Source organism: Chaetodon auriga, chromosome 12, assembly GCF_051107435.1.
Source record: "Chaetodon auriga isolate fChaAug3 chromosome 12, fChaAug3.hap1, whole genome shotgun sequence".
Classification (NCBI taxonomy): domain Eukaryota; kingdom Metazoa; phylum Chordata; class Actinopteri; order Chaetodontiformes; family Chaetodontidae; genus Chaetodon; species Chaetodon auriga.
In genome coordinates, this window is record NC_135085.1 from 4,128,822 (window position 1) to 4,150,789 (window position 21,968).

General features: G+C 43.5%; 1 protein-coding gene across 5 annotated transcripts; it reads right to left on the reverse strand.

Moving 5' to 3' along the window:
- Nucleotides 1-298: 298 nt before the first annotated feature.
- Nucleotides 299-21,870, reverse strand: depdc5 (DEP domain containing 5, GATOR1 subcomplex subunit). Of its 5 annotated transcripts, none has more exons than XM_076745544.1 (43): nucleotides 21,606-21,870; nucleotides 21,062-21,129; nucleotides 20,887-20,974; nucleotides 20,714-20,760; nucleotides 19,508-19,593; nucleotides 19,345-19,428; nucleotides 19,206-19,255; nucleotides 18,819-18,888; nucleotides 18,638-18,716; nucleotides 18,447-18,508; nucleotides 18,292-18,361; nucleotides 18,136-18,208; nucleotides 17,929-18,032; nucleotides 17,759-17,833; nucleotides 17,163-17,297; nucleotides 16,975-17,036; nucleotides 16,823-16,896; nucleotides 16,648-16,717; nucleotides 16,472-16,508; nucleotides 15,855-15,975; nucleotides 15,466-15,689; nucleotides 15,142-15,342; nucleotides 14,317-14,452; nucleotides 14,121-14,212; nucleotides 13,476-13,535; nucleotides 12,231-12,387; nucleotides 11,383-11,543; nucleotides 10,587-10,707; nucleotides 9,972-10,139; nucleotides 9,600-9,822; nucleotides 8,677-8,813; nucleotides 8,479-8,587; nucleotides 8,173-8,235; nucleotides 6,787-6,905; nucleotides 6,488-6,568; nucleotides 6,225-6,357; nucleotides 5,862-5,961; nucleotides 5,411-5,650; nucleotides 2,947-3,116; nucleotides 1,720-1,891; nucleotides 1,570-1,630; nucleotides 1,086-1,168; nucleotides 299-1,005 (listed from the first exon to the last, which is right to left on the reverse strand). In XM_076745544.1, the coding sequence occupies exons 2-43, from the start codon at nucleotides 21,117-21,119 to the stop codon at nucleotides 707-709; spliced, it is 4,755 nt and encodes a 1,584-aa protein (XP_076601659.1). In that variant the 5' UTR covers nucleotides 21,120-21,129; nucleotides 21,606-21,870; the 3' UTR covers nucleotides 299-706. The 5 variants fall into 5 exon arrangements, with proteins under 5 accessions (XP_076601659.1, XP_076601657.1, XP_076601660.1 ...); XM_076745542.1 differs by having other exon boundaries at nucleotides 8,677-8,810; nucleotides 12,231-12,414; XM_076745545.1 differs by having other exon boundaries at nucleotides 5,471-5,650; nucleotides 12,231-12,414.
- Between the last annotated feature and the right edge of the window lie 98 nt (nucleotides 21,871-21,968).

Below are 21,968 nucleotides of genomic sequence, written 5' to 3' on the forward strand. Positions count from 1 at the left end.
CACAGTAACAGGGCTGCTGTTGAGGAGGATGTGACCAAAAGCTCCAAAATCTCAGGTGCGTTCAGTTCAACACATCAGGCTGGGTCCCACTGACAGGTCAGGTAAAATGATCGTGAGTATCCCGAAGATAAATAAAGAGTTGCTTTTCCTGCTGCCATTGTTTAATTTCAGCCTGGATATCTATTTCTGATGATGATACTGATTTGTTTTTACTACTCAGATCTGTCTTGTCCAACCACATGATTGAGCGACAGGCCTCTGTCATGTGGTACTCATCAACTCATCACAACACTGCATGTGACTCTGACAGGAAGTGGTTTATTGAATGCAGCACAAACGTCAACACCCTGAGGATGTCAGGTGGGTGCGATATGGAAACCAGTGGAAGTCTAAAACTGGTGCTTCACAGGTAGGCAGAGCAAAACAGCCTTTCAAATGATTATTTACACACTATAAATAATTAAAGAATGACCAGAACACAACACTGGAGCAGGATTTCTGCTCTTAAGGCATGAATAGTTAAAAGTTCCTGTTTCACCATCCAGACCGGAGAGTCGAGCAGAGATCAGTGGTTCATTCAGAGAGGGGTCCGTCTCCTGTTTGCCCCTGACCAGCAGCAGAGCAGCGTGCAGCCGAGTCGATGCATAAATAAAGATTACTTTTCACATTCCTTGTTTATTCTGTTCTACGTTTCGTTCTCCTCCTGTCAAGGAGCGCTAGCGTTCATTTTCTCCTGGCAGCTGTCCCAGAAGTTCAGCAGTCTGTTGTCCTTGTTGGCGCAGAAGTCAGTGAAGTCTCTGAGCAGGCGGTCGGCAAGCCTCTCGTCACCCAGCACGCCCGTCCTCCAGGCCTTGGTCAGCATGGTGTTGTAGGCCCAGTAGTAACCGACCCGCTCCTCGCCACCGAACGGCCCCTGGCTGTTGGAGGTGGTGGAGTTTCTGCGTCGCCGCTGCTGCCCGCTCGAGTACTTCCTCTTGGAGTACGGCAGCTGCAGGAACACGGTGCCTGACATAAGAGAATCAGACTGACGCTCTGAAGCTTTCAGAAAGGCACTTTGTGTGTTTTCATGTGGTGGTGTGACAAACCTGTTACATGGATGTACTGCGGTTTGTTCTCAGAGGGGAAATTAAAAGCAGAAGCAGAGAACTTGTCATGCACAAAGCCAAATCTGGAAAAAAACAACAGAAAAAAGAGCATGTTTTTGCATACAGTAGCTCAGATACACAAAAGAAAACATTTGTTCAGGACACAGACTTCTAATTCACTGTAATCCTAAATGTCAGGCTCATTCCTTAGAGCATGATGGGATATTTTGAGCAAAAGTAAATAAATAATAATAATACTAATGCTAAAAAAAGAATCAGTTAGGTTCTATTATTTTAACAATAAGAGCACACGCACAAATAAACTTGAGAAGAAAACAGATTTTTCTTTGAGTGATAATAATTTCTCTACAAAGCATTATTTCTGTACTAGTAAAAAATGTTGTTCAGTGCTCAAAATGTTCCATCACGCCCTCAAGATTTTAAACATGACTGTGGGTTAGGAAAACCACAACACAACACCAACCTGTACAGTATGGCCTCCTGAAAGAGCTGCATCCTGTCCCAGTACGTCTCCGGTTCGAAACCTGTTTGATGAGTTAAAACAAATGCGATGTGACAGAGCTGCTGTTCATCACACACTTGAACGCAGCATTCAGACAGAGGGCTCCTCTACCTTCAAACAGGTTGTCACTGCTGTTCTTCAGCAAACAGTGGATGTTTAGAGGGATGAAGAGCTGGGCTCTCAGTGGATCTCCGTACAGGTAAGACGTCAGAGCGAAGGGAACCTCCAGCACAGGGACCAGCAGGAAGCCGCAGGAGGCTGCTTTCCTGTGCCACCCTTGAACCTGATGGAAGATAACTGGTTAAACAACAGCAGGTCACTGTTAAACCTGACCTCTATGAAGATCTGCTCCTTCCTTTCACTTCTGAAAACTGTCTACACCAGCAGACAATACCCACTTCCCGTATATGGGATCAAACCAGAACTAGCAGCCAGCTAAAGACTGAACCTGTTCAAATCATTCTCAAGGAAGACACTCAGCCATATATTCATGCACCACTGTCACTTCTGCCTTTAGTAAATAAGGAGCCGTTTGGAAGAGGAGGATGTTAGTGAGAAGGTGACAGTCTACAGAGTGGTGTGCTGCTGGGGTTTGAGTCCTGAAACTTAACAGAGAAGAGGCGAGGTGCTGTGCAGACAAAGGAAGCTAAATCAAGCAGTGAAACATCTGTGCTACAGAGGAAATCATGCCACAGTTGTCAGGGTCCACCGCCCCTGCATTTTACCAGGTCTCTGCCACTCCAGTGAGGGAGAATTCAGTTTAGCTAGACATCACTCTGATGGGTGTTTGCAGCAAATTATCTGATAATCTCCCTCCTTTTCACTTCCAAATGAGAGGTTTAGATAACATGCTTCAGCGATAGACTAGCTTCAAACCCCTCTGATCAGTCCTGCAGCTTCTTCTGTGCACTCGGCGGTGTAACTGTCACCAAAGTCACCAAACTTTGAGTAAAATGCTAACCTAACACAGAAGAATGACCGCAAAAGAAGACCCATGGATTTTGCTCTAAAGGGAAACTGCACCAATTTTACACATTGTTTACAGCTGTGAGTAATCCTGCAGAGGACATGCTGAGTGCACTGATCACTGAACCTTTTAGCATCCTGTATGAGAGACAACACAAACATCTGAGAGTTCATTATAAATATACTGACTTAGATACACCTCTATGCAGATGATATCATTGTATTGTTATCAGAGCTAGGCTACAATGGCTGATACTTATTTTTTTCAAAGAGGCGTTACATTTTGATGAGTGTCTGAGCTGCAATCTATTGATTCTATTTAGGTGTGATCCTGTGATAGTTAAGAAAAAAGGGGTGTGGCCATCTAGTTACCATCTCAAAGAGCACTGCAGCAGTGACAGCCATCCAGTGCAGCTTGATCTCAAAGGCAGCGTTGAGGGAGAAGTTTCCGTGATAATAACAGCTGCACCATTCGGTTCGGTCACTGCGGTTGTTAACGTCCACATCCAGAGTGACCGTCTTCTGCTCCGGGACTGTGGCAGCTGGAGGACACACGGAGGGAAGGTGGAGACACAGGAAGACAGGAGGCAATGGAAGCAAAAGAAAGGAGAGGGACGGCATGATGGGCAGGCAGAGGGAGGAGTGAGAGCAGTGGTGCTGAGCATGGACTAAATGTAACATGTTAGATGCATCAAAAACAGTCAGAAACAGATTTCTTGGCATTGTCAGCCGTTAAGTCACAACAGTTACCGTGCATACATCTACTGTGTGCATGAGGATGACTGGAAAACAAACAAATATGGACGTGTCTCATCAGCTAAATCCATCAATTTGGTAACTAAAGCCTAATTTGATTTATGTCTTGCTGATCACTTTCATTGCATTTGTTCTTTTCATTTGTTCATTTTATTTTATTTCATCTTATTTATGTATATCTTAGTCTGCTCTGATCTGTGCATTTCTTTTCTTTTAAGTCTTTTGTAAAGACTTTGTTTGGATTTGTCTTTGTGCTTGCAAATCAAGTTATGATTATTGTACTGTTAGTATGCAAATTCACTTTTCTTTCCATAGACACAAGCAGCTTTGTCATTCAGTGCGTGAATTACATTTGCTAAAAACACTGATGATTACTGTCTCCAGTCATCTGATGGCCTGAACGCTTACAGTTGTAACCACGGGAAAGTTAAACGAGCAGTAATGTCTGTATATCAGTGAGCGTCTAATGATTGATTTCAGCATTAAGCATTAAGACTATTCCAGGAAACCTGCGTAAGACAGCAAACTGAGAAAGCATTCATCTGCATAGCTGTTAGCTGTTGCTGCAAAGCTGCAAAAATTTTCAAAAATGCTTGGATAAAAGATGCCAAATGAAGCTTTGAGCTGAAAGCGAAGCAGAAACACTGTCACAACGTTCTGTGCTGTGACGGTGCTTTATGTTGAAAAGCCCGGAGGAGAGCGACAGGTGAGGACTTTGAACACCACAGCACTACTGAACCACAGCCACTAACACCACAGCATGCACTGAAACACCACACCAACTACCTACTGCTCCTGGATCAGCTACACACTAACAACAAAGCATGCAATAATTGGAGGATGGAGGTGGAAAAATTTGATGGCATCAATCAGTGATGTGGCCACGTCACACAGAGGCAGAGCCACTGAGGACGGATGGACAGAACTACAGCTGGAGGAGACGCTCATCATGCATTACACACTAGAGAACACACCGCCAGCTGTTCAATGCAGATCTACAGCCCACTGTCAGGACAGCTGAGTCCAGTATCTCTCACTCACACAGCAAAGACATGATGATGATGGACGGCGATGAAGGTGATGACATGAAATGTTAGATGGAAGTTCTGTGGTGATGGTAAGAATCCCACCGTGAGACAGAGAAGGATTCATTGATTGTGAGTAAAGATGGAGTGGTGAGTGGTTTGTCTGAGGTCATGGACATGTGGGGCTCATTACTTTTGGCTTATATATGTTTGTTAATTGTTCCCTTTGTTTATTTTGAATATTTAGAATGAAATCAGGAAAAGCATTGAACCCCTAATTCCAACCTAATCTGAAAAATCACAGAGAGAAAGTTTATGAGAAAAACATTTGAGAACCCTACATGAACTCTATGTCAAAGCATGAATCAGAAGAAAATATTCTGTGCTTCCTCCTGTCTTATCACTGCTGACCTGATGGCTCTGTGGCTGCAAAAAATATAGAAATACAGTGTATACATCTCTGTGTTCCATGGGCCACTTGCTTGGTCAATGCTCTTCATCCTGCTCCATAATGTTCTCCTTTTTAACACAATCTCAGTGCCACCCTTTTCCTTTCTTGTTCTCCATCTTGTGCTCTATACTGCTGTAGTGCAGCAGGAGAGCCACTATGCCTCGACAGGTAACGAGGTAGTACTGGTTTCCTGCCCTGCTGTCGGTTCCATCGTTGTCCTGACTGCCACTCGGCCACTCCAGCAGTGTGATTTGCTACTTCTAAACAAAATCCAGGTATTTTATAGGGAAGATTGGTACAAACCAAAAACAATGAGCCTTAGATGAGTGAATTAATGCTGTATGGAAGCTTAAGGGCTCAACCGAGGGTGCTCAGTACCTTCTGGTTCATGTTTAGAGTGGATATGAGCAGGGCACACTGCACTGCCATAAACAGTTGTATAAATAATAAGCACAACCCTCTCTGCCCTGTGTGACATGTAAATACTGGACCCAGGTCTTTCTCTGAAGTAGACCTGTGTGTGATCTGCATTGGACTGGATGAGGGAGGAGATTGTGGCTTCTCTGAGGTGTTGGCTGGGCCGGGAGGATCGGGCTGGGTGTACCTAGCAGTGCGGCGGCCTGGCTGCGTCCTCCAAAGCTGCGGCTGAAGGAGCTGTGCCTACTTGCGTAGGAGGCTGGCCGGCTGGGCAGCCAGGGCAGCAGGAAGGCCGGGAGGTCGCAGGGTCGCCGCTCCTCGAGCACGAAGGCCACCTCGAACCACTTCCTCTGGAACAGAGCAAAGTCCTCCAGGGCGGCAGCAGACCAGCCTCCAGCTGCTGTGGGTGGGGGCTGGGATGTTGGGCCTTCAGTAGGACAAGAATACCATGACAACATAATCTGGAAACCTCTGCATGAGGAAAATTACAGATTTTCTAGTTACCTGACATTAATTACAGATACATATAGTATATGTTTACACTGTGCCAGCATGTAGAAAACAGTATATTCTGTACTGCATGTTGAGATAAAAGCAGTGACCCGTAAAGACTCGACATGTATTTTAAATCCATTCACCATCCTTGTCTCCTACTATCCTGTAGAAGTAGAATCCGTAGACAAAGGTGCGCATGGCATCTCCAGAAGCGTGGGCCACCACACCTTCATCCAGCATTTTCTACACAAACCAAACAGACAGAGACAGTGAAGGTCTGCTCACCAGCACCTCTAATGATCACTAATTAAAACATTACGTCTCGTTTGATCCATTAGAACACAAGACAAAGCGTAAAAACTGTGGCCTGTAAAAGTCGTGGTTCTATGGGGGTTATGGGCGGGACTATTCTTTCTTTTCAGTGATGTTGCTGAATTCTAAGATCTTGGAAATTTGAATTCGTCCTCAATTATATTTTTCATCAAGTTGGGACACACAGCTCTGACCTGCATGATATCCACAGCCATCCCCTGTGTGGCCACACCCTCCACATTGTTGACCAGCCAATGAACGACCTCTGCGCTGATAAAGCAGTTGAGTGGCAAGCCCTTCTGCTCTGGGAGCAGCTGCACACCTGTCCTGTAATACCAGATGTCATGTGATTTTACCAAACAAAAAGCCAAAATATCTGAGAGATGTGTCGATTGTTTCTGACCCACTGCAACTGACTTCCAACACAAGACCCAAAACAGACGAGAACAAATCTTACGTGGGATGTTTGATGGCCTCCAGGATCTCTAACAGCGTTGAGGAAGAGGAGAGAGAAAGGGCTCCTGCTGCTGCCTGCCCACTGTAAACAGACCACCGATCAGTTCTAAACTACAAACAATTTAAATAATTTTAAACATTTCATGTCATAAAATCAAAACATCTAAGATATCACTTTCTTAAACCTGTTGTTTTTAAGTATTCAACTATTACAGTGGTTTACTGATCATTCTGAGGTGCTACATGTATTTTGTTGCAGCTGTCAGGAGCATCTCTGCAGCACATGAAGTCAAAGGTTACCTGCTTTCTGTGGTGCTGCTGGCTGCAGCCTCTCCTGCAGGCTGCTGTGCTGCTGCTGCACCACCTGTCACTGCTGGCTGGACTCCTTTATCTGCAGCCTCGCTGGCTTCAGCAGGTAGCTACACAGTCAAAGGCACTTCACTTAAATGAGCTGTTTCTGTCAGTGTATTTTCAGGGTCACCACCTCCAGTGGTATCCAGCCATGAGGATGCTTTTATGTGTCCACAGTTGAGATATCTGACTAGGAATTTTCTGACACAACACCAATACAGAGGAGGTGAACAGGATTCTGGATGCGATACACACAGCATTGAGACCTGACATGCAAAAAAAATCATCTCTTTCCAGATGAATCTCTCACAGTGAAAACTGTTCACAGTGTAGTAAACCCAGAGTAAAAGAGACACTGTTTCTGAAAAGTCACATTGTTGGTGGATTTTCATTTTTAAATACTGTGACCTCCATAAATAAAATCCATTCACCTCCATTGTATAGTGGGCTAACGGACCTTTTACCAACCCAGTCCTGATCTCACGTATGGAAACAGGAGTGGGCCTGAACAGCTGATCTGAGTGAGTGAGTCCCGATGTGATACAGTACATGCTAGTTACACCAGGATCACACTTAAGCATTACTCTCTGGAACTGGAGAGCACTGATATTAGGATTTAGGCCATCCAGTGTCACTGAGCCGACAGGAGTGTTCGATGTAGTTATACAGATGGCAGCAGGGACGTTTCTGGTCATTTTCAGCTGGTTGGACTCATATTCATGATATAATAAGAAACTTGGTTATTCATGTCCTTGTTTCACTAACTACTATGTGATGTGATGGTTCCCTGGTTATGAGTGTTATTCTGGTAGGTAGTAGGGCTGTTTAAGATATAAGACATGTTTGCATGGGCATGTTACTGGATATATCAACAATTCAATATTAACTACATTTTCTCTGAAAACACAGACCCTGGTTTTGTCACCCTGGTTTTGTCACACTATGCCAGCTCACTGCATCTGTAAAATCACTAATCTCACTGAATATGTTTTATCTTCAATGTTTTTGCTGTGGGGAAGTGCCAACAGCTTGAACCACAAAGGAACTATGGATTAAATGTGATCCTGGTGTGAAGGTTGACAGTGTCACTACCTACAGTAACAGCAGACACTACACTACTGAACACAATGTCCAAACACAACAAAGGTGAAAACTGCAATCTAACGACCGGGGCACCGCAAGTCAAACATCACGTGACTCCCACACTGTGCACACCATGCTCATACAGAGATGCAGAGTGAGTTAGAGGAGCTACAGCGATGTGAACTAACACACACGCACACACACAAACCAAAACACACAGCTTCAGCGATGCCCAGGCACCTCGTTACTGACCTGAGAGTGATAGATGTAGGAGGAGCGAGGGCTACGTATAAAATCCAAAATAAAGGCAGCGTCCTGCCAGCATACAGGAGAACATAAGCCAGGATCAAACACCCAAAGCACAGCGACAGGAACAGAACAGAGGCATGGAGAGAAATGCAGATGGAAGGAAAGAAAAGCCCCACACCAAAGCACCAGCCAAGAAGGACCATTTTATCCAAGTATTGCTGGTAAAAAATACATTCAGATGTGTCTGCAGAAGCTAAATGCCTGAAGCAAAACAACTTATTCTGATAAACACACAGAACTGATGCTCACCTTGCGGGGACTGTCCACATATGGGGGAGCTGTGGCAACACTTGAGAGGTCGCTGACGGCTGTTGAGGGCTTTGCCTGCTGCTGCTGCTGCTGCTGTTCATCCAGCGCCCTGAGAGGAAGCAGAACAATACAGTTAAGCTGAGATGAATGGCTTCAACGTAAACAACATGTTAGCCTGCAGTCCCAGGAGAGACTCACTTCTGGTTCTGCTCCATCTCCAGTAAGGCTGACAAAGCTGAGGTGCCTTTCTTGCCTTGTGGGGGCGCCACAGGCTCAGTAGGATACGGAGGGAGGGGACTGGTAACCTGCAGTCCTTTCATTGGTGTGCCCTTCTGCTGTGTGAAAACAGTGGAAGAGAGGGAAGTGTCCATTAAAGCGCCTCAAGACACAGTAAATACAAATGTTAACAGAGCAAATGCTAAAGAGGTGTTTTTCCTCATGTTCAGTGGCAAGACAGCTACTTCAGTACTACACCTTATTACTACAGTAATAATAAATAGTTACTAATGTAATGACTGTAACTCAAAAGTTCACATTACAGAGAAAGAAGCTCATTTTCTGGAAACTTCACTTATGTATGACTGGCAACTGTGTTTGTGGACTATTTTCAGTGTGCAGCAGTGACATTTAAAAAAAAATGTCTGAAAATGTCAAGCTGGCTTCTGAAAGTCCCTGGGAGTGGATTTTCATACCAGAGTCACAGGAAGTGAAACTAAATATTCTGTAATCTCCCAATTATTTTCTCAATAAATCACAAGCTTTTTCATAAAATGTCAGAAAAACAGAAATACTCAATTTCCTATCACATAAAGAAAAGCAGCAAATCTTCATAATTCAAAAGCTTGAACTAGTGAATGACTTGTATTTTTTCATAAAAAAAATACTTAAAGATTTAATTATCAGAATTGTTGCTGAATTTTCAGTTGATCACCTCATTGCTTTATTGACTAAGTGAGTGGACAACAAGAAGTAAAAAACACAGGTATGATGGGAGAACTGTGGATGATCCTGACTGTAAAGTAGTAAAAAGGTAACATCAGGCTTCCTGACCGTGGGGACTGTAAAGGTGTTTTCATAAAAGGTTTCATGTACAAAGGTGATTCAAACCAGGAGAGCCTCACTCTGATGATCCTGTCGGAGCGATGGCGACGCCGAATACGGTTGAGGCCCTCCAGGAAGCGGATGAAGCCATCTAGCAGGACCCAGTCCCCACTGCCACCCATCCCAGCACCTGCTCCCTCCCCATAGACATCCCAGTGCCCCTCCCCGTCCGCCACCCGCCGAGCTCCTCCGGCCGGCAGCAGGAGGAAGCGAGTCCTCCAGAACTTCAGAGAGTCGATCAAACTATGGAGGCAGAAGGAAGATACGGAACAGTATCTGACAATGATACTCATTCCACTGCAGATTCATTTCGTGTGTGTGTAGGAGAGTAAACATCTCAACAGTAGCATAAAGTTTACATGATGTGCATGTGTTTGAATATGCGGGCTTACCTGAAGTCCTCAGAGCCAGCAGAGCAGATGTACTGGTCCAGGTAGTTCCACTTGTATTCCTCCAGTCTCTCATGGCCAAACTCCACCCAGCAGGACACAAACTGAGCGTCAGAATGTGGAGGACACAGGCTGTAGCTGTACTGGATCTGAGCCGACTCGTACGGGTACCTAAAACACACACACACACACACACAGAGAACAGGACAGCCAGTTTTCAGCCTGCTGATGTCATTATACAACAGGAATTTCTGGTATTTCTGCCTTTTTTATTAGATTGTGGCAGTAGAGAGCTGACAGAAATGAGGGAATTGAAATGGAGATGAAGTACATGATATGCAGCAGAGTGTTCAACCCTGAGGTTTAAGCAGCTCCAGTTGAGTTACAGCAGCAGCAGCTTTCCTGTCTGAGTCTGCGATGTGTTCCGATTATAACATCAAACATTTGACACTTGACAGTCAAACTCTGGACAGGAGCCTTTAAATTCCCTCACTAGCTTTTTATTGTGTTGTACTTGAAAACTGAAATTGGCACATTTTTGTGCTCTAACCTCTCTTGAGATACTTTTACCCATTTTGGGAGCTTCAACATGTGTTAGAGGTCGCTAGTCATACTCACTTGGGCAGGTAGCGAGTGACAGTGATAATCTTGTCTTTGAGGCAAACCTTATGGAAGGTCCGGCCCATGCTGAGCCAGTAAACAGTCTCCTCCTCCTCTGCTCGGCGTAGAGACACCAGACCTGAAAAGAAAGAGAGGAGAGGACACATACAGTCACCGTGGGTCTGCTGATGTTTTCTACCAAACTTTCTCTCAAAAGACTAAGACATATTTTCTCAAATACTGCAACCAGAGTTTGAAAACTGCTGTTTCTCTAGAAGTTACCACAAACATATGTTTAAGTCATTTGTATATTTTAGTTTGTCAGTAAAGGTGGGACAGCTATATTACAGTGACTATCTAACGTTACCTCAAACACGTACATCCTACAGCTGAGCAGTACTGGGGTAGTACTGTGGTAATACTTCACTTTCTTGCTGTGCCAAAGTAATACAATTACTTTCTAACAAGATTTTGGTAATATAATTACAATTACTTTATCAGGTGATGTGTTGCTGCTGGTTATTAAGTGTTCACCACTTCTCTGCAATGTCAACCCTTCAATGATGTTCAGAACAGAGGACAAGACGTCAAACACACTGCATTAAATACAGCTGTGGTCAAGACACCTCATCACTGGTTAAAACTGTACACCAACACAAAAATAACACCATGTTCTGAACTCACACACACACATTGCAAACACTGTTCTATGGATTAAAATGACAGCAGACCTGTGGTGTGACGAATATATAAATATTAAGGATTTTTAAATATGTGCACTAAAGAAATTATATGAAACATTCTACACATCTACCTCTTGAGTAAAGAGGGCTGCTGCCAAGTGGAGTAGCCACAGAGGGCTGTGGTTTCCTGCTGTTGGTTTGGACGATAATCTGGTAGCCCTGCATCAACCTCTGACAGATAAACTCCTCAAACACCTGAGAGGCAGTCATCACTGGGGCTTCATCTTCCCGCCTGAGAAAGAGACAGAAGCATGAAAACAGATGAACACACAGTTTGAGTCTTTGATCTGTTTAATGCTGGTCAGGAGAATGCGCTAAAACACAACAGACAGAATCAGAAATGCTCTGTAAACCTCTGTATTATCAATGCACTAACACTACTTAAAATTATAGGTACCTTGACAGAGACTCGATGAAGTGCGACAGCTAAATGCTGTATTTGCATCTTTACCCCAAACAGCACTGTGCTATACTGATTTTACTGATACTTAATTCTGGTGCCTTTTTAGGAGAACATTGTTGATAAATAAATACATACATATACATAAATTTGTATGTACATGTATACCTGAAACCATGCAGAGAATGTGAAAGTATTCATTTCAGCCCTAAGCAGTGCCTGCAGTCTTCTATGGAGGCTGCATATGGCATCACCAATCACCAGCAAGGCAATATGCAGACTGTGTGAAGCCTAAAAGGCAAAACTCTGGGCAAAAATGTCCTCAAAGAACTTGCTACACCCCTCACTACTGCTCCTTTAGCTTATTGCTTTGTGATCACAAAACAATTCATGATGACTCTGATACGTGTATTGATCAATTTCTTTCCCCAGAGGAATTTCTGCCCTTTGGCATGTGAATTTATGAAGCTGCAGGCACTAAGTGACGGGCTCTGGATGGTTAGGACAGGATGTTTCTACCTCTCCAGGTCACTGTGCGGCAGCAGGTCATAGCAGCCTTCAGTGTAGTCGTTCTGCAGTGTCTGGCGGTCGGGGAAGTAGTCGGTGGTAAGGGGCAGACAAGCTGGCGTGGTCAGAGACTTCCAGTCCACCCCCACTGTGCAGCAAAAGCTGGGCACTGTTGGGGGCGCAGACAGCAGCAGGGCTTCAGGAGCACCCACACCACACACACACACCACGCACACACACAAAGAAAAAAAATCCCCACAGCAAGGACAAATGCATGTACCCAGAGTGGCGTGGTACATGTGTGTGGGGTCGGGGATGGATACAGACAGGAAGGGGAAGCACAGTGGGGTGATAACAAAAGAAAGGAGGGGAGAGGACGGAGATATAAAGATGGAAAATAAAGAGTGAGGATAAAAACACAAAATAAAAAAAAAGAAAGTAGAAGAGAGGGGAAGAAAAAACAAGGAAAGTGTTACTTTTATTGGCCTTGTCACCCCTGCTGGTGATTCCTGAGGGGCCTGTAGTTGTGCAGCTTTGATCGAACATGCAGATTGTGGCTCTGTGACAGTCAGTCTGTGATCGGCATCACTCATAAGCGGGTGAAAAATGTGTCCTTAGCTGAGCAAAGGCGTGAACTGTAAAGTGACTGAGTGGATTTAAACAGAGAAAGCACATCATGCAAACATACAGATGGTGAGCAAACTCCTAATACAAAATACTGTGTGCAAGACAGATTCGTGTGACAGAAGCACCAATTTACATCCAAAAGAAATCTACTATGGACACCGCCTGCCATGCAGCAATGAGATGTACACACAAGGGTTGTTGAATGTAAACAGGTCATAGTGTAGGAAAATTATGGAGAGCTAATTAATTAGAGAATTTTAAGAACTGCTAATATCTTATCATGAGAATTAAGACCAACGGGAGGCCCAGAGAAAGAGACAGAAGAGAGTTGGACAGAGAAAGTGAGGACAGAGAGGGAGGAGAGGGTAACCCCAAACCACATGACCTAAGAGTAAGAGTCGTTTATACCTGCGGCCCCTGGAGACAGACGCCCAGTTCAGAAACCTGCCTGCCAAAGCTCAATAAACCCTCACAGTTTGAAGACACCTCTGAAGGGTTATAGCCATAATCACTATATGATTATGATGGTCACGTGATTAACAATATCAACCTGATCCTGATTTATGGCTACATGACAATGTTTGCCACAATTGACATGTGTTTGTTTTCGTAAGGGGGGGATGGACTCACTTGGGTCGGCACCACTGAGGGAGAAGTCTTCAAATGAGGAACCTCGGTTGGTTAGGGTTCCTGTAGGGAAATCACAATTTAAAAAACGACATTTCTCAATTTTCTCAATCAATCAATCAATCAATCAATCAGTCCATGCAAACATCCATCCCAGTTTCCCAGAATCAAATTAAAATTTCTCGCTTGACCAACAGTCTTAAACCTCTGTATATTCTATATTCTTCTAACTGTCAACAAATTAAAGACTGATTTCTAATTTCTCCAGGCTGTCTGTGGCTCTCAACCTGAAGCCCACTTGCTCCGTCTGAAGACACTGAAACTTCGAAAAGAGGTCGCAAGTTGTTGGACAGTAGTTTTTAACAAACGTTACTCAAACAGGAGCTCCAAATGATGGAACTCTATGGCACTGAGGAATATGACATAACAGGCTTTGGATATAGAACATCATCACCCTCCACTAATACTGATACATATGTGTTCATTACTCAGTTGGAAAAATGGCCAAGAAGCTAATCTGCTAATCTGCCACAAGTCTGGTGTGCTTCTTGTATCACTGCACAAAAAAGTAGAGCTAAAGAATAGCAGAGCGGGGTTAAAACACTCAGTATGTTTCAGGAGGACACTGTTTTTGAGTTAGCATATCACCACTGTTGTTGCTCCCTGGACTTCCAGTCAAATCCTCCATCGCTCCACCAATGTAAAGGCCGTTCTCTCCTGCTTGCCTTGAGGTTGTTCGCCTTAAATAAGACGACAGATAACAAGCATTGAAATCACTGTCTGTGCTTCAAGTTAACATTCTTTCCAGAGGAAAGTTGTGTTTCTTGTGGTAGGCGTGTCTGACCTTCCAGTGGCCTCATGATAGGCCAACTCCAGCAGCTCAGCTGAGGTGTGGGCTGCATTTCTCTGCTGGCTGCCCTGCAGTTCAGCCATGTTCTGTCTGGTTTGGTGATGGATCTGGATTGCCTCTCCAGAAGGACCTGAAGAAAAACATAGGCACATGCAATCTGGTGTTTGGATAAATGTCAGCATTACAGCTAAAGTCTTTGGCCTTTTCTTCTTTGGCTCTTTCTTCTAAAGCAGTTTTCCATCACACATGTCTTTGTGGGTTCAGACTTGATGCATAACCTTGCACTTAGTCACCATGGACAAGAGGAAAATTCATTAAAAATGCAAAATTGACAGAATCTTCCGCTTGACTTGACTAACGTTTGGAATATATTTTTGGACAGAAAGGAGCCTATAGAGGTGATCTCTTCCATTGGAAGTATGTTAGGTATGGGTTTTTAGGTACGCATAGCTAAAATAAATTCAGGCCAATAAAACAGTCCGGAATAAATTGTACCTACATGATGACCAAATCGTGTTGTAATGTTCACTTTTATAGAAACTGAGTCACAGAGGTGTTGATTCAGCTGTATGATCACTCTGGAGGCTGCAGTTTGTGGTGCTGTAGAACTGCACTGTGTTATATTGACAGGTGTTTCTATTACTTTGTTCACACAATTTCTGTTAATGGGTTTAGGATAAATAACACCAACACCTCTCTCTACAATGCAATATACCTCAACAGCACCACAAACTACCTTATCCATACAGGATTACTAACTCACACCTTATCTAACTGTTGACTGAGTGTTTTTCTTCACAAGACTGTGAGTCCACTCACCAACAGGGAAGGTGTGCATCCAGCGCCGCCGGTTGGAGGTGAGCTTCATGGGCATCCTGGATGGGGTGAAGGGGTTTATGAGTGCTCTCTGCGGGGTGTAACCTCCTGGACGGATGTGTAGGGTGGACTCAGCACTTCCCACTGTGAACCTTCCTGGAGCACTGGAGTCCCGCTGAGAGTCCATCATCTTCTCCAACAACTCTGGACAACAGATTAACAAAACAAGACAACAACAATGGGATGGAGAAAAGAAAGAGATGGAGCACGTTCTATCACATCCTTTGCAGGTGTCGTCCCTTCAGTGACACCATGTGGAGGAGTTACCTCTGGTGCTGGTATATCCCAGGGAGCTGCTGACTTCATACTGGGCGGGAGGCATGCGGGGTATGAGCAGCATGTTGGATACAGGGCCCAGACTATCATCAGAGGCCAGGCTACGCTGTTCCTCAGGACCTCCAGAGCGAACAGGAGGAGACGCACCTATGCCTCCGCTGATGTCCACTGAGCCCCAGCTCTTCCTCCCACTTGTCTCTTTGTCTCGACCCATCCTGAAAGATACACGGTCATTACTGTTCTTTTTTTTTTCAATTCATCCAAATATGCAGTCACTACCATTCAACAGGCCCGAAGATCGACAGGGTTTATTTCTGAGGAGAGCTCTGTCCTCTGTGTTTCATGGGGAGTAGTATAGCTCTGTGCACGTAGTCAGATACCTGAAGTTGGTGCTCCTCTGAATTCGTGAAGGACCAGGTAGTCTGAACACCTGAGCATCATAGGCGTCGTAGTCCACCTGTATAGGCAGGCTGTTTTCAGAGTCCTTTGGAGCACAGAGAGCTAGAAAAGGCAGTGAAGAGGAAGGTTGAAGTATGATAAAAATGTAATATGTACTTCATGCTTCAAGAAACTTAACAGGACTAAGAGTCTACAGCCATGCTAGCTGCTCTGAGGCTGCACAGTGGTGCTTTGAGTTAAATGCTAACTTCAGCATGCTAACCACATCCATGATGCTAACATGCTTTTACAAAGGAGATGTAATCTTTACCATGAGCACCATCTTACCTTGTGTCTTAGCAAGCTAATGTTTGTTACATCACTATAGTTTATCGTGAGGGGGACATGAAAGTCTGAGCCAAATTCAATTCAATCTGCCCAGTAGTTGGTGAGATATTTCAGTCAGGACCAAAGCTGCAAAATGACCCACTGCCTGACAGACAGACACACTGACAAACTGTCAGACCAACATTTCCATCCCCAGCACAAAGGGCTAAAAATGATGTCATTATCTAATTCATGCATCAAGAGCTCACAAAGATAAAGGGAGACAACTTACTGTGGTCCTTGCTGCTTTTGAATTTCTCAGCATGGAGCTAGAAAAAAAAGGGTCATTTAAATGAGATATTAAAACACACAAAAAATCACTTAAAACATGTTTCAAAGGTACCATGGAGAACTTTCAGAAAAAGCGGCATCATTGGTGACACCAGTGCATCAAAAAAGCACATGTACCTTGTGACCAGCCAGTTTGATGCGAGGGGTGAAGGAGCTGCAGGAGTTCTGACTTTTGGAGGTGTAGAAGCTGTGGGTGAGGAAGAAAAGGATCCAAGCAAGACATAAATACATCAATTTCACCTTTGTGTATAATCTGAATTCATCTTTCTTCTCATCCATCATGTTGTCTTGCCTGTGGTTAATCCAGTGAGGAAGGTTATAGTCGTCTCCCACACGCGAGTCTCCAGGTGTCGTCCTGTTGTGCAGCTACAGAGAGAATGACCATCAGTAACCAACAGGTATGGCCGGGTGCACCTTCAGAGACTGACACTGTGTATGTATTACCTTGAATAAGGGCACTGCGTGCAGTGGCTGCTCCCCCATGCACACCAAGTCTACTCCAATACCTAAAGACAGAAAAGTATGTGCCACCAACATCATTAGCTTCATACAGTAAACCTTTAATTCCCTGTTAACAAGTAGATTTGTTCAGTTTGACCATGTTTTTAAGTGTCTTGTATTGTCTCACTCACCGTTGTCGATCATACGCTGTTTGGTGAGAATCATAAGCAGGCGGTCGACTTCAAACACGCCCACCCCGGGCGTGATGACCACTGACATCTGGCCGGTGCGGTCAAAGTTACGGTTGATGTAGTGCTTGTCAAACACTATGGGAGACACAATGACTGTCAGCTTTTCGGCTCTTTTGGTTACTGTCCCTAAAGTGAAAATCAACAAGGAAACACTGTCCAGGGAAATGAGGACTCATAACCTGGACACAGAGGAAGGCATTCATTGGCCAGTGGACACAGTACAAAAGCTGAGGTTCAGCCTTGCAGTGCCTTGATAGGATTATTAGAAACATGATTTAAGAAATGGTTACCAAGCCACTTGTTGACAGTCTCCTTAAGTTCTATAAAAATGTTACTTGCTAATCTTGAAAATGTGTAGTTTTCTGTGTGTTCTCAGTGTAGTTGCACAACGCATACAATAAATGCTAGATGTGATGTGATAGCTATGATGCTGACTCCTCTTCACTGAACCAGGTACATGAACAAAGATGGTCTCAGTGAAAGAATTTCTTCTTTCCCTGAGAGAAACTCAACACTGAAATGAGTCTAGTACTTACCATTGAAGGAAAGGTTAATGGCCTCCAGGTAGTTTCCTTGAGCAGCAGTTGAGTTATAACCGACAGGGAAACCATCTGATGTGAGAGTAAATAAACCCAAGACTGTGGTTACAACAGGCACCTTATCCTAAGATCCATCAATTCATCCGAACATTCAGCTCTTTAACTACCTGCTTCTTTCAGCCGCACCAGGACTGGATACTGAATGAAGAGCTTCTTGATAGTGACCAGTAATGATGTCCACTCATCCCGTCTCTCATTCTGTGCTACAACCCTGATCCCAAAACAGTTAAGAGTTGGCAAAAAATCTCTACAATCCAGTCTATAATTTAGATGACCTTAAAGTATGTAATAAAATGTAGAATAACTCCAGCTACCTGTAAAAGTCTTCATAAAAACGTCCCTCATGATCTTGTCTGATGGACCCTCTCAGAATCTCAGGAAATTCATCTGAGGAAAATGGTGACTATATTCATTAGAAAAGCATTCATATGCATCATCACTCAGTACGATAACGAAGGAAAACGACTCACCAATAGTTTTGGCACTGTAGAACGTACGTGAGAAAAGCACAACTGTCACCTCATGACTGCAGTTCTTCTCCTGTTTTAACATTAAACATGAAAACACTGTTTCAGTTTCTAACAGTAACAGTTGCAACACAGGCAGACAAAAACAAATCACAAACCTTCCACTTGGCAAAAAGGTCAGACAGGAAACCATTTACAGCCTTTTCAAAGTAGAGGTCACCTGAAAACAAAACAATTCAAATAAGACTCCTCCAGAGGCAAATACTGAAATAATTCTGGCATTGAAAAACGAACAGAAATGAAGTCTGTTTAGAAAGAGTGAGTAACAAATCTGAGAGGTCCAACTAACCATAGATGTCAAAGTCCCACATCTCACAACTCATCTGAATGAAGATATAGACCATTGCAGAAGTGGATCTGAACACAACCTGTGTCACAAGGTCATTTAAGACGAATGAATTACATAAATAAAAGCTATAGTGAACATGAATCTGTGTTTGTGAAGATTAGCATTTCAAATCTGCTCTTACCCTGGTGTCTTCACTGATGTACCCACACGTCACTTTCTCTCCTTTTACCCAGAGTTCACTGGCCTGGGCTCTGGAAAATGAATAATGTCATAAGCATGCACGACAGAAGAATTTTACGGCCTGCAGTCATTCAGTTATTATCACCTCTGTACAAAAGAACGAGGCCAGAGGCTGTTGAGATTAAAGGAAGCTGTCTCCTCTAGCCTCCATCTATGTAGATGGCCCCTTTGCCTTTTTTTCTTCACCTTTACACATACCATTAGTTGACTGCTGTCAGTGCTGCTCAATCATAGAAAAGCATACATGCACGTAAATTTATTCCACATTCAAGTCAGTCTAAACTCATTTATGCAAATGTGTGCAGAGAATGACATTTATGCTTAATACCTGATTCCTGCAAACTCCACTTTCTGCGTCACATAAGCACACGTGCTCACCTGGAATAAAGTTTGTAACAGTTAAATCCTCACGTAAATGTTCTATTGCACATTATATCCAGAAAACATATAAACTTTCACAAGCCCACCAGACTCTTCTTGAGTCTCCACATGTCTCCTCTTCCGATGTACTGGTCCTTGAATGTCAGCTCCACCAGGTCCAACGTTACATCCTGCAAGGCCAAAAACACTATGAGAGATTCTGTTGGACTGACAGATGGTGAAGAAGCAGAGGGCTCACGGTGAATGTACCTTTGGGTCGACAATGTTGACAATGACATCCTGGTAAGCACGCAGCTTGAAGGCTTGTGCTACAGTTTGGTCCACACTGATGGTCTCTAGATATGAACAAATATCCATCATGAGTGGAGAACATTGACGACAGTTACAATCAATGCATATTTGTCTTTCATGCTGTATATTATAGGAGGTGGACAAAATAACAGAAACACACTATGATTTAATGCAATGAAATACAGTGACACCACCAACTACAGCCTGAAAAACGCCCAAAGAGTTGAATCCACACCTCAATCACAAAGCTATGAAACAACAAAGATTCTAAGCATCACAGAGGAAGGATGTGTGGCAGGCCTGCTGTACTGGATTGCATTAGATTGTTTGGTGTTGCTGTCATTCTGTCCACCACTTGAGAGATCTCTACAGCTACAATTAATAATAACTTTCATTACTGATGAATCTGCCAATTATTTTCTCAATTAATCAGCGGATTTTTGGTGAATAACGTGATATAAGATAAGACAGTGAAAAATACCCAGAACAGTTTCCTGAAGCCCACGGCGATGTCTTCAGGTGGCTGGTTTTATTCAAATTTAAACCCACTGTGATCTCACACACTAATTCAAGGGCTACTGTTTTGAAGCCTTGAGTTTAGCACTATGGCTGTTGCCATCTTGGATTTTTGGAGTTACAACCGGACTTCTTTTTGCAGCCAGTGAAGTCGCCCCTTCGTTACAAAAAATGCAGATTTAAGGCACTTCAGCATTGGCTGGACTCTTCAGACTTGGATGCTACGTCCACTACTTATACTGTCTATGGTTTTATTTAACACTTCAGACCTCAAAGATATTCAAGTTCAATTGAAGTTCAGTATTACAAAAGACAAAACAGCAGCAAATCATCACATCTAAAGCCAAGAACTAGGTCACAATTGGCATTTTTGCTTGAAGAATGACTTGAGAAGAATGATTGCTTATTAAAAAGTTGTTGCTTCATCTTCTGCAAACTGACCTACCAGGTAATTGTTTAAACTCTAGTATTCTTATTATTAATCTTATTATTATTATCCTGTTGTCTTTTGCTGCAGCAACAACAGTCAACCCTTTGTTGGGACACTGAGATCATTCATGTTTAATTTGATTGAACTGACTCAGCTGAATTCTAGCTGAATGTAGCAAACATGCAGCTACTTACAATGTTAGATCATAATTCATTTACCTTTCTGAAGGTCCTCTTTCAGGCTTTTCACTTGCAGCAGGAGAGGACTGGAAATTTCAAAAGAGACAATGTCAGAATATGGCGACAGTAGTGGAACAATATGTAAATAGAATACATCAGTGAAAACAGGAAAAAAAACCCAACACTGTGATGTTCACATTATGCAAGCTCACCTATATTCATCTGTAGGGTGTGCGATCTCAATTATATCCCTGAGACTGACTTGAGGGAAGACTTTTGGGTTGACAACCAACTCATCATCTGCTCAGAGGAAAAGTTGATTTGAAAAACAACCTGATTGAAATCAAAACTCACTTTAGGCTGCATGAATTACAAGTTCTTGCTTACCACTTCCACCAAAGCCTTTCTTGTGTAGCACAAGCTTATATGACTTATTGGTCTTCATGATGAACCAACTGGAGAATAAACTCATTAGTTAATCACAGCTTCTCAAAGTTGCACGTTAAGCAAATGAACACATGAGCCTTGGCACACAGCTGTTCTGTTTGATTGTCCTGCCATTCTTAACCTCAGTCACCACACATACTGTTGTAATTCTGCGATGTACCAGTTTGATTTCATTTTATTTTCTTACAGTCTTCTGACGTTAAAGTCTATGCAGAAAGTGAAGAGCGAGGCAAAAAAATGTGTTTTGACTGAAATGACGTTGTTGAAACTGAAACACTGAAGTTTCCTGCTGACCCACGATGAGCTGCCAGCCGGGGCTTTTCAGAGGAGCAACGTTACCCTAACTCCAGAACGTCCTCTCTATCACACACCTACAATTAGTGTAAGACGTGTACATTTATTATGATACCTTATTTTTAAAACATTATGGTATATCGGTTTGAACAAGTGAGCACATACAGTAACAGAACAAATATCGGGGTACCTGAGCAGTCCCTCTTCCACAGCTCGGACTCCTAGCAGTTCAAGCTGCTGTGGGCTGTTGACATATGCTAGCCTAGCATGTGGCTAATTTGAGGCGACTCTACAGCGAGTGAACTGAGTCAAGAAACACTAGTTCCAACGCTACAACTACCAACTGCATTGAATACATATCCATGTAGTTGAGATAAGTCAGAAGCACTGTTAAAGGGTGGATATAGAAGGCAGTTTGCTAGCTAACTAGCTGACTAGCTCACACTAGTCGTACTTCCTCCAAAACATGGGAATGTGCGTTGTGATTCGTTCGCGGCCGTTCAGAGAGTATCGCGGAAACAAGAGGTATCACTCCGCTAATCTCTCTCTTCGT